At 42.4% G+C, this 12,466-nt stretch overlaps 1 protein-coding gene across 1 annotated transcript in view; it reads right to left on the reverse strand.

The window, feature by feature from the left end:
• Window positions 1–12,466, reverse strand: part of Ush2a (usherin) — a 641,642-nt gene that overhangs the window by 405,591 nt on the left and 223,585 nt on the right. Inside the window, exon 21 of the mRNA XM_035445085.1 lies at window positions 7,034–7,164. Coding sequence (XP_035300976.1) covers window positions 7,034–7,164 — 131 coding nt within the window. The remainder of the gene's footprint in view (window positions 1–7,033; window positions 7,165–12,466) is intronic.

The raw sequence follows: 12,466 nt of genomic DNA on the forward strand, positions 1-12,466 counted from the left end.
TCTGAGCATACCCGTGCTAATGATGAAATTAATGAGCATTTTATTAAACGCTGTCTCATCAAAGTGTACTTAGTTAGCGTTAAAATTGTTACAAACGGTTCTGCATTTTAAAGATCAGGTGTCTGAGGCGAGGCTCTGCAGATTTTGTTTGGCTGTAATCTGCAGCAGGGATAGCTCCTGCCATCAACTCTTATTGACTAGATGCAGACCCACTGAGGTGTCCTAAGGCAGAGTGCACCAAACTTGTTCTAAGACTTAGAGGAACTCTGCACAGCATTCTTCAACGAGGATGCCAATATCTGCATAATAATAGTTCTACAGTCAGGCCTAGTATTACACATGGGAAACATCAGGCATAGCAAAATAAGACTCTGTTCGGAATTACTTGCAAGTATTATTTTCAAAGGCTCCTTGTCTTCTAAGACAGGATGTTCAGTGTCATTTCTGTGAATGTCACTGAGTACAGAATACTGAAGAGACAAACTGGGCAATCAAATGTCATCTCATCAAGTTTACACAAAATTAGAGTAGCCAAATGAAGGACTGGAAAATTATATCTATTTTAGAGACTCAATGAAACGACAGAAATTAAAGTGGCAGTTAATTTCTCAGGTTTGTTCTCTTTTAAGCTTTATTTTGGTTAAAGTGCTTGTAGGTGTGTGTGTGTGTGTGTGTGTGTGAGAGAGAGAGAGAGAGAGAGAGAGAGAGAGAGAGAGAGACAGAGACAGAGACAGAGACAGAGAGACAGAGAGAGACAGAGAGACAGAGAGACAGAGAGACAGAGAGACAGAGAGACAGAGAGAGAGTGCAGCTCCCTTTGGCATCAGGAGTTACAAAAGTCATGACTCTCCAATGCCTCTGCTGGGGGTCCTCTTTAACTGCTGAACCCCCTCTCTCTCTATTCCTCATTTTTATCTCTTAACAATGATTGCAGCATTCAGTTCCTGATACATACATATCCAATTTTAATTATCATTAAGAATCCCTTTTTCTTCTCCCCAAATACTTATCCAACAGAACATATGGATACACAGGAGAGAAATGGAGGGTTAGGTGAATGGCCTCCCTCTGTAGGAGGTACAGCTATGCAAGCAACTCAGTTCTTGAGTTTAATAAGACATTTTAAAACTTGAAACATGTAAGAGAATATGAAGTTATTTTGAAATTGTATTGTAGTAACTTCAAAATTCCTGAAAAACAGGTAGGCATGGTGGCACACACCTCTAATCCCCGCACTCGGGCAGCAGAGCAGGTGGATCTCTATGAGTCCGAGGCCAGTCTGGACTACAAAGTGAGTTCCAGGAGGGCTAAAATTGTTACACAGAGAAACCATGTTTTGAAAAACAAAACAAAGAAACTGACAACAAAGTTCCTGTAAAATGTCCCTTTCACGATACAAAATTAAATTCCTGTGAGTGAATTCAGGGACAGTTATTTAAAAGCCACTGCCTCAGCTTATTCCGGGAAAAGTCAAACTATCCAATAAACTAAGCCAGCAGGGACTAACATGTCACAGAATCATTAAAAGTCAGAAATTTCATCTCAGAAAATGGATGGTCTGATTTAACTGTGGTAGAGTTTTAGTCACAATTATCTAACACTTAACCAGATAATATGTCAAAAGTGTTTATTATGCATCTATATTTTCCTAAGAATTGGGTTAAGGATAAAGGAGTCTCACTGGGTGACATTCCAATTAGAAAAAAGACACATTAAGCACATAATTACCAGTGTGGTAGGAATGATACACAGTTCACTAGGTAACCTTGTCTTAATTTACAGAGAAAAGGGAAAAATGACTTAAAGTGATGCTCCAAGTACTTAAAACGCACATAATTGCAATGTCACCATGTCACTATCAGGTGCATAAAGCAAATGTGTCTACTTCTTCAAATGTGGGGTATCTAGCTTCACATGCAAATCTATATTCAGGTTTCTATCCCAACGTGAGAACAAATAAGAGGAGACTGCTCAAAATTTCCTCTATTTGGCAGTTGCAATGACTGTCTAAAAATAAGCAGGGCCTTCATTCTGTGGTGAGCAGACACGTCCAGTTAACCTGCAGTAGGTATGAACCCCTTTGGCAGGAGGTGAGGGCACAGCCCACGCTAGCTGGTGCTCTCTGCTTCATGGATTGCCTCCTGGCCTGGGACCACTTAGTATAATAGATCTGATTATGTCTTCTCAAATACACTCCAGGCAAGCCTGCTCAACCAATACCTGACTTTTTTCAAAAGTAAATCAACTGTCAGTGTCCCGAAAGCAGGCAGCTTTGCCTCACACAGAGTGATGAGTATTCCAGACAGAAATGTGCTTACATGGCACCACAGAGCACCGCTTCCTGGCCCCAGCTTCCCACTTTTGCCAGCGCAGTTTTCGGTTGGCCTCTACCAACTCAGTATACACTTAGGATCCAGCTATACAGGCAGGGGTGGAGCAGCTGGGAAAGCTGCTAGCAGAAAGGGTGAGCTCTGGTGAGAGAGGAGGCAAGACAGCAGAAGTGATGGGAAGTGTCTCTGCCCCGTGACTTGTTCCCATCTGTCTATCCAATGAGACTCCCAAGAGCTTCCTGGCAGCATCAACAGAATCATGACAGTCCTGTGGCTGAGTGGGGAGAGGCATTGCTTGGCCCTGTTATCCCCTCCAGTGCAGTCTTCAAGGTCCCCACACTTATGAAAGAGAGCAGAACTCATATCAAAAGAGATGGGGTGTTGACATTCGGATCTAGAGACATCAGGTCTTCATTCTCCAAATGCTTTGCCTCGTATGTTTAAGGTTGTGGGTTCATCTGTAAGTACATTTACTGAAGACTCAATCTGGGAGGGCCATCAACAGTTCTTGGGAATGGTGTACTGCACACTGTCCTTTCTCATGTTTGTGTTCCAGGAGCCTCCAGTTCTCTTTTTTTCTAAGGTTTTGGTGTGTGTGTGTGTGTGTGTGTGTGTGTGTGTGTGTGTGTGTGTGTGTGTGTGTTGTATACATGTGTGAGTACAGACACATATATATGCAGGCACACTTGTGGAGACTATAGCTCAAAGTTCAGTATCATCTTCCTCTATCGTATCCATCTTGTATTTTGAGACAGGGCTGTAGTATGAGTTCTACATAATACTTAATAATAAAATCCCAGAGTCAGATAGAGGGTTAAATGCTGAAAGGTCAGAGAGATAAAGGAGCAGACCACAGGCACACCTTACCTCCTCAATTTCCCAGCCTCAAAGAGACTGAGCTCCTGTCTCCTCCCGCCTATCACTTCCTCTCTCTGTCCAGCCATATCACTTCCTGTCTATCTGTACAGACCTCCAGATCTCCATGGTTAACTAGTGGCTAGCTCTGCCCTCTGATCTTCAGGCAAGCTTTATTTGTTAAAGTGTCAACAAGATGTCACCACACAGGATCTCTCCCTGAACCTGGAGTACAGACTTTGCTAGGCTGGCTGGCCAATGAGCTTCAAGCATCCTCGTGTCTCTATCTCCCCAGTGGCCCCTGCCACATTGGCCTTTTTTGTGTATGCTGGGGTCCAAAATCAAGTCCTTCATTTACATAGCAAATGTTTCACTCCAGGAGCCTTCTTCTTAGCCCTAAAAGTTCTTAACCAAGTTGTTCAGGAAAACAAAAAGTTGCCCTCAACACCATTTCTCTCACTTGATCTGAAACAGCTGGTTTAACTTAGGAAGGAAATTTTGGTGACCTCAAGAATGAGCTGCAGTCCCTAAAGAGAGCCCCTGCCCACGTGAGAGCTCTGCAGGTTAGTGCTGGAAGGACCAAGGCGCTATCCCATCTGGCTTCTCAAATATCCCCAGACAGAAACAGTGTATGCTGTGGGGGCAGAGGCGGGTTTTTGCCCTCATTAATACTCCCCCAACTGCTGCTGCTCACTTGCACTGTTCCCCCCGTATTACTTTTGCTATTGTGGTGGTTTATTTATTTGTTTTGTGGAATTTTGCAATTGAGCATTTGGTTTCTTTGTTCACCGTGTTTATCTGTGTGTTCTCTCAACTTTTGTTTAGTGATCAAACTCTATCAATATGATGGAGTTCGTGACCCCCTCCTTAGAAGCAGGAACTTAAAAACATGATTCCTGTCACTCCTCTGGTCCACTACAGCTGGTTTTATTTGTTGAGTATTCTTTTCCTTGGCTATGGCGTTCACTTTGTCCTTGCTTTGATACTCTTGCATTTCAAAGATTGTCTGTATTTGTAAAGCCCATGACTCATCATGCACTGTCATGGGACACTCAGTGTTGAGTTAAAGAGGTGATGTTTCTCCTCTACCCTGGCTCTCTTTGGGGCATTTTAGACACTCTTCACAGAAAGGTTCAGATGCCTTTCTGACACAGACTTCATATGCTTTCCTAAGTTTCTGAACATGTCCTCAGCATCCTTGTTTGCTGATCGAAAGAAGCAATGAAGGAATGCTAAACCATCCTGGAGACAGCTCTACTCTTCCTGCTGTCTTTTGAGAGCCTGTAGCCTGGGTTAATTTTGAACTCCTGGCCATCCTCCTGCCTCAGTCTCTTCCCAAGTTATAGGAGTGTCTCCCTCCCTGGCTTTAGACCTAGATTGCATGGTTTAAAATTCTGCCACTTAGTGGCTCAGAACGAACACCTGGGAAATGGGACACAAAGGTGCCCCACCTCATCCATGTGTCAGTGAGTGGGTGTAGACGCACAGAGCTCTGGGTAGAGAGAATGGATATCACAACGCCAGGCACAGGGCTCATCTGCAGAATCTTGACTGGGATTCGCTGGGGTTTTTCAATAGATTTCTAATAGGTTCTCTATAAACACAGACACATTTAATGCTGTATTATTTTTATCTTCTCCCTCCTTTTCTTGTTCTGGAACTTTCTCCAACATTATGTTCTTCTCATCTATGCCTCAAAAATACCTCTTCTCTAATTAATCTCCTTAAAGTTTTCAAAGGGAAAAAATAACATTTTCAGTTCTGTAATTGAATCAGACTTAGCGTTCTGATGTCTGTCTACAGCTACCATCTGCCCTGCCTGCAGCCCCGCCCCCTCTGGCTATTGGGATTGTTGGTGATGGTGACACTATTATCCACTTAATTTCTATCTATCAGCATCCAATAAGATGCCGAAGTTCCAGGTGGGGGTCATCCGGTAGTCCTTGTGAAAAAGGCCACCTAATTCCCCAGCCAAGGACCTATCAGGCCACTTTGAAGACACTGAGAACAAACCTTTTCTGCCACATCCTCAGGTCCCAGCTTTGCAAAGCATGAAGCTCTTCACATGCCTGTTCAGGAGCCTGGAATGATCCTCAGACCTTGATCCAAAGGTCTGGTTCTCTGCCTCTTACAAAGCCACCGGGTGTCTGAGCCCCAGGTCTCTCCTCTAGGTCACTGGTTGTCTGACTACAGGTCTCCCTCTGAGGTTACCAGGTATCAGAGCCCAGGTTCTCCCCACAAAGCTACCTGGTGTCTGAGCCCCAGGTCTCACCTCAAGGTAACTGGGTGTCCAGGTTATAAGAGTCTAAAACCATCACCCATGGCTCTTAGTCCAGGGTCCTAAGCACAGCTTGGACACAGAGGGGGAAATCCACACCAGTTTTGACACCATCACACAAGGCGTCCATGTAGAAGCTCTGTGTATGACTTTAGTCACGGGTTAGAGGGATGACTGAACAAAGTAAAATGTCTTATTCTATCACTTTCAGGCTAGATATGTCAAATGGTCACCAAAACTTCCTAACTGATGAGAAGACATCTTTCCAGTGGTTTCTCAAGGTTGTATGAACAGTCAACACCTGAGGGAGAGGGCTCTTCCATGGAGAGGCCTGCAACTTAGGCAGAGACATTCTACAGATGTGGCATTTGTAAATCATGTCCCACACTCAGAGAGATGTAGCTGGTTGAAAGCCATCCATTCTCCTTTAAGTAACCCCCAGAAACTCACTGGTTCACACAGCACAACTCACTGGATCATTTCTGAAGTCTACCAGTGGTGTCCCATCTGGGCAAACAAACATTTGCTCACTTCTTCCAAAAGAGTCTCTCTCTCTCTCTCTCTCTCTCTCTCTCTCTCTCTCTCTCTCTCTCTCTCTCTCTCTCACACACACACACACACACACACACAGCAATTCAGTATTGTGTTTTCTCAGACTGACAACTCAGGCCTAAAAAACATTCCATTTTATGCTCATGTGATCTCAAAGATGGTTTTCTAAATACTCATAAAGCAGTTTAAATTAATTATTTTAATACATACTTTCCAGGTTGCTACTCAGGGCTACAACCACATTTAACTTTAAAACAATAGGTGTATGAAACATGAAGTTAAACAGTACTTAAAAGCTACTTAAATATTTGCTGGTGAAATAGTTAAGCTTGAAAGCCAAGGAGGAAGAGAGGCAGATATGAGAGAGAACAAACTCATTATTTGTTCTCTGAAGAAAAGGTAAATCCGTTCAAATTCATTGGTTTATTTTGTACCCGGGTTGGCCTGCAATTCACTACATACCAAGGCTAGCCTCCCAATCACAGCACTACACCAGGCCCAGCCTCTGAAGTACAGGGTTCCAGGCATTTACCACCATGCCCACTATCCATTTGGAATCATCATAAGGTAGTTTACTGATTTTCAGCACATAGCTTTGTAGAGTAGACTGGGTTGGGGAAAAGCGCTGCTATTTTTACTGTGGGGAGTCATTTCCATTTTGTAATTTTCATGTTCCTCACCAGTAGGATGTAGTGGTTCTCAGCCTGTGGGTTGTGACCCCTCTAGGGGTCACCTGCATATCAGATACCTACATAACTACTCATAACAGTATCAAAGTTACAGCTATGAAGTAGCAGTGAAATCATTTTATGGTTGGGGGTCACCACGACCTGAGCAACTGTGTTAAAGGGCTGCAGCGCTGGGAAGGTTGAGAACCACTGATGTAGATTAAGAAACTCTGTTGCACACCTCTCAAGTTTCAGATGAAGGTTCTCCATGAACATCTGTGTACTTACCTCAGTACCTGGTAACTACCTGGGAGTCTCAGAAATGTTAACCACCATGGCTAGTAATTTACCTGGGGATTGGAAAGAAAATATGGACGGCCATTCTTCAGCTGAAGGGCAAAATACTCTTCCTGGCTGTCAGGGGACACTGCGAGGACAATCAGACCTTCAGGCATCCTTGTCTGGAAGCTGGCCTTGATGCCTAGAGATGCAAGTGGCATTGGTAAGTCACGGCTGTAGTTTTGTTGATTCTTTCTGATAAATGTACATTTACTTTCATTATTATTTATGATGCAGTGAATATAGTCAGGAAATTATACACAGCAATTTGCTGGGATAGGCCCAGTCAATGGGTTTAAATATATCCTGTGTTAAAGGCTCAGTAGCACTTGGACATTTTGTTACCCTCATGTTAATCAATATAAAATGAGGTTTGGATATGTGCAAAAAATCATGCATCTGGAAAGACATGCCAAACCCAAAACTGGATACTTAGTAACATCAGTCTGAAGATATTATCAGAGGGTCCTAAAAGTAAATGACTTCTTGACATAAATGAAAAACTCAAAAGGGGCTTTTTAAAAATCCTATGGAAATGACAGAATCAATTCAGTAACAGACGCTAAGACAAAACACCCGGATGAGCTGGCCTCTTGGAGCTGCCTGAGTCAGCGCATGGTGGCAGCCTTCAGAATTGCTGTCTTCAGCCCCCCTCCCCATTCACTACTCTTGTCTCACAGGGATTTGCAGCTCAGGGGATGGGGGAGTTTGCAATGTTTCCCTCACACTGCTAGGACTCATCAGCACCATCTCCAGTCTTGGGATCCCACTTATACAGCACCTGTGCAGAGGGTATCTAGCTCAAGGTGCTGAAACTGGCAGTCAAGTCTAAGTACCACGGCGTCTGCTCTGAGACTTCCCAGTCTCACTGGAAATGTAAAATTAACAGAGCAGACTGTGAGAATAAAGAGATCAACAACACACCTGAAAATCAAACAAAAGCTAAAACACAATAATAAATAATGAATGAATTCTGATTTGAGCAGTAATACACAATAGGCCAGGATTAGAAACACTTGAAAAAAATCTCTCTTTAGGCTGGGCTAATAACTGAAGGGCCTTCGGGGGTATGTGAATTTCACTCTGTTGCTTTGAAAAACACCAAACACCATGGCCCAAAGCATCTTAAGTGTGTGTGTTGGGCTGGGTGGGGGAGCTGGGTATTTTTTGAATTTACAGGTTGCAATCGATTATTGAAGGAAGTCAGAGCAGGAACTCAGGCAGGAGCACAGGCTTAGAGCAGAAACAGGAGAGGAACTGTTTGCCGGCTCTCTCCCAGACTCTTGGGAGGCTAGCTTTCTTATACAGCCCAGGTCCACTTGCTCAGGGATTGGTGCCACCCACAGTGAGCTGGCTCCTCTGCCATCAATTAACAATAAGGGCCATCGTGTCTACTTTGTCCAGTTATGTTCACAGGACCATGTGATCTGGCAAGTCCCTCAATGGACACACTCTTCTCAACTGTCTCTGCACACTCTAGACTGTGCCAAGTTCACTGAGCTTTGGTTTAGTGTAACTCTCTCAGGAGCCATGTCTGGTCCACCTTCCCAGCTCCATTCTCTACAATAGTGCATAGACGTATTTCATAAATATACTGAGATTTTAGGTAAAGAGCAGGGAGATGGGAGGTTTGGCCTGACCATTAGGTTTTGATCTTCTCTTTTGCTCTCAAATACTATGAGTAAAATGATTGCTTTCAAGATAAATAGCTCAAGGACATTGGATAAAAATAGCTGTAATTCAGGACACGAAGGGTGTCTGTTCCCTACTGATGGGCAGGATGGCAGCTCCAGAGTGGCTGCAGAGATTATGGGAGTCAGGGTTTGAGTGACTTAAGAGGGAAACAGTTATCCAATCTGAGTACACTATTGCCTATAATTTGAGAAACCTGGGCAATGAAAAATAGGCAAGGATCATGGGAATATTTAAATGTTTAAGAAGCACTTTGGAATATTTTAATTTTTATACACCATCCAAAGTGTACAAATGCATGTGTTTCTCAAAACATAATAATTTGCAAGCCTTCTAGAACGAAGAGGTGCCTTTTAGATCAACAAAGACATAAAGCTGTACACAGAGGAAAGTGTCTCCTATGAAGGGAAGAGGCAGTGCAAGAAAGAGTGTCTTGATTTGATGGTGTCAGCTACTCTCTCTCAATCTTGACATCTTTCTCCTCCATGTTACCAACATAAATAGAAAGTGATATTCCTTCTCCTAGACTCTAGGAGGAAAATGAAAACTTACAATTTTGTTGAAGCATATTCTTAATAATTAGATTACTACAACTTTCCATATAGACAAATCCTAGCATTTGAGCCAAATGCTTGCTTCCTATAATCAATTATTTAAATGAAGTAAACTCACAAGTAAATATATGTAAAAATACACATAATAAAAGTTTGATGGATGTATGAAATAAAGAAAATGTTATTGAATTTACAATGAGATAGAATGGTTAAATGCACAATTATTCAAAATAATTAACACCCTCGTTTCCCCAAAGAGACCCACTTATTTACAGATTCCCAAGTGCTGACTTAGGCTCAGTCACGTGACCTTCATTGGCCAAAGGAATGGAAGCAGATATGAGGCCCCTTGTGGGCCTCACTCCCCTCTGCCTCACAAACGTTTCCATCTTGGGTCCAAGAGAAAGAAAACTTGTGGACCACAGCCAAAAAAGTGCCCCAACAACTTCACTGTAGACGATTGCACGAAGCTGCCCTGCTGACTCCAACAGGCAGCAGAGGGAATAACACCTTCCAGCTTCATAAAACGGAGACCTGAATTTTTCAAAGGCAAGACAAAGAAGATATGAGCTAAATGACACCATATATATCTAGGGACAAGAGAAATACTACAGTGTTTATATTGTCTCTAAATTTGTGCATTCATTTAGGAAATATTTAAGGAAACAAAATTCAGTGGCCACTGTTCCAGGCTAGTGGGACAAGTGTCGGAATGTATGTCCAGTGATTATATTTGTGTATGTATGTATGTGTATATATATATGTATATATACAATATAACAATAAATAAAAATACATGAAATAAAACACAGTATGTATAAGACTACACAAATGCCAAATTCATAGGCAAGTATATGGAGTGTAAAGTCCAACTCAGATGAGGGCTACCAAGACACTACCTGTGGATACAAGGGTAGATGTTTAGAATGCAGCTGGGAATTAATCTTCTTAAGGAATGTGGTGACAGTAGGCTATCCTCAAGGGTCCATGACCTCACCAACCACAGTGTTGGCTAGGTTTGCAGTGCCAAGCATGGATTTCCTCTTACTAAGGGGGACTTAAGTTCAATTAGATGTCTATGGGTTACCCCTGTAGGGAGTCCACCCCCAGTTAATCATCTATATAACACAACCCTGCACCTAAGGAAACATCACAAAAGGGACAGAAAGATCATAAGTACCAGAGGACAAGGAAGTCTGCTATGAAATAGTGTCTTCCAAGAACGTCAGGAGCTGCACTTGTGAAATTTTAATAACAGACATGCACTATGTCGGTATCAGTTGAGATTCTAACATGCATCATGTATGGAAAAATCTCACAAGGCCCCACCCCCAGACTAAGAACTGCAAAGAGTCTCCCAATAGTGTGTCTGATGCCAGGGATCAGCCTTAAAGATGTACACATACTGGCAACATGAAGTGGAGACAGCAGAATATGTATATATATGTATGTATGATACAATAACTGAAGAAGAAGAGGCCATAAAGTTAAATGGGAGAGAAGGTGAGAGGGCCTGAGAGGAAAGCAAGTGTGAAAATTACATAATTACATGTTGAAAAATATTACAAAGTTTAAAATTTTAAAAAGAATTTAATGTTAGAGATAAGCTGATAATGTATGTTCATATTCCATAATATACAAGAAAATAATCCTTGGAGAAAGAGCTCTCCCCCCAAACAAATGTTGTAACTCTGAACAACTATTTGGAAATGGTCATTAGGTCATTCATGGAGCTTAAAAACACATAGATACTTATTTTTAAGAGAGTATCTTGTGTTATAGCACAGGCTGGACTCGATCTTGCAACCTCTCTGCCTCAGTCTTGTGAATGCTGCTATGACCCCAGGCAGCAATCACCCTGTTGGAATACAGTCATTCGTTCTCATTTAACCATTTGGTTCTTAGTGATACACACCGTCTCAAAACACATAGTTTTCAAGGATATACAAGTATGGTAGGAATCATTTCTGTTCCCGCTCAGCTGGAACACATAAAATACCAATACTACAGAAAAGACAGCTCTATCTGCTATGGCCACATTCTACTGCGTGCGCCAATGTCATATATGTGATCCTGCGGGAGAGGTGGTCACATGGAGGAGGAGAGTATCTACAAGGACCCATTTATACAAATTCCAAAGCCAGACAAAAGCAACGCCTATGACGTGAGAAGTCAGGACACACGCATTTCTGAGGTTTCCCAAGGACCTGGAGCTGGCCTTATAGAGGCCAAGCAGGGTTCCATTTGATTTGAGTACTGGATGTTAAGAGTCCTTGCAATCTGGAGATAATCTATACCACCTTGTAGTAGTTTCAATTGGTATGGCCCCCCCACAGACTCATATGTCTGAATGCTTGGCCATAGAGTAGCACTACTAGGAGGTGTGGCCTTGTTGGAGTAGGCGTGGCCTTGTTGGAGTAGGCGTGGCCTTGTTGGAGGAAGTGTATCAATGTGGGGGAGAGCTTTGAAGCCTTACATGTTCAAGCTACATCCACTATGGGAGACAGTTCACTTCCTGTTGCCTGTGGGCCAAGATGTAAAACTCTGAACTCCTTCTCCAGTACCATGTCTGTCTGCCTGCTGCCATGTCCCACTATGATAATGGGCTAAACCTCTGAAACCATGAGCCACCCCAACTAAATATTTCTAAAAGTTGAGGTGGTCATGGTGTCTCTTCATAGAAATAGAAAGCCTAACTAAGACAATACTCATTTCCTCACATTTACATATGTTATACTACAATATAAATCCAACCCAAAACAAATACTGAATAGTTTCACAAGTTTAAAACCTATAGAGATTGCAGAAATAGGAGGCTTTACATTCACATGCTTTTCTTGGGGAGTGCTTGTTTCCCCACACTCACACTGAAAACAGATATTTCAAAATATGAGAATTTGATGTTGTTCTGTCTAGTTTTTATATTATTGGTGATGGCAAAAAAATTCAAATATATTAACGATTGGTGTGCATGTAAATAATGGGGATATATAAAAAAAGGAGACGAACTATGAGAAAGATCACCATACTCTAGGACACACACATTCATACTTAGACACATTCATACTCACACATACTTACAACTTACACATATTCACACTCACACATGGAGCACACATGCGTTCATACTTATATACATACAGCACGGACACATTCACACTCACATACCTAGCACACATGTTCACACAGCACACACAC

The sequence above is a fragment of the Cricetulus griseus genome, chromosome 5 (assembly GCF_003668045.3).
Source record: "Cricetulus griseus strain 17A/GY chromosome 5, alternate assembly CriGri-PICRH-1.0, whole genome shotgun sequence".
Taxonomy (NCBI): Eukaryota; Metazoa; Chordata; class Mammalia; order Rodentia; family Cricetidae; genus Cricetulus; species Cricetulus griseus.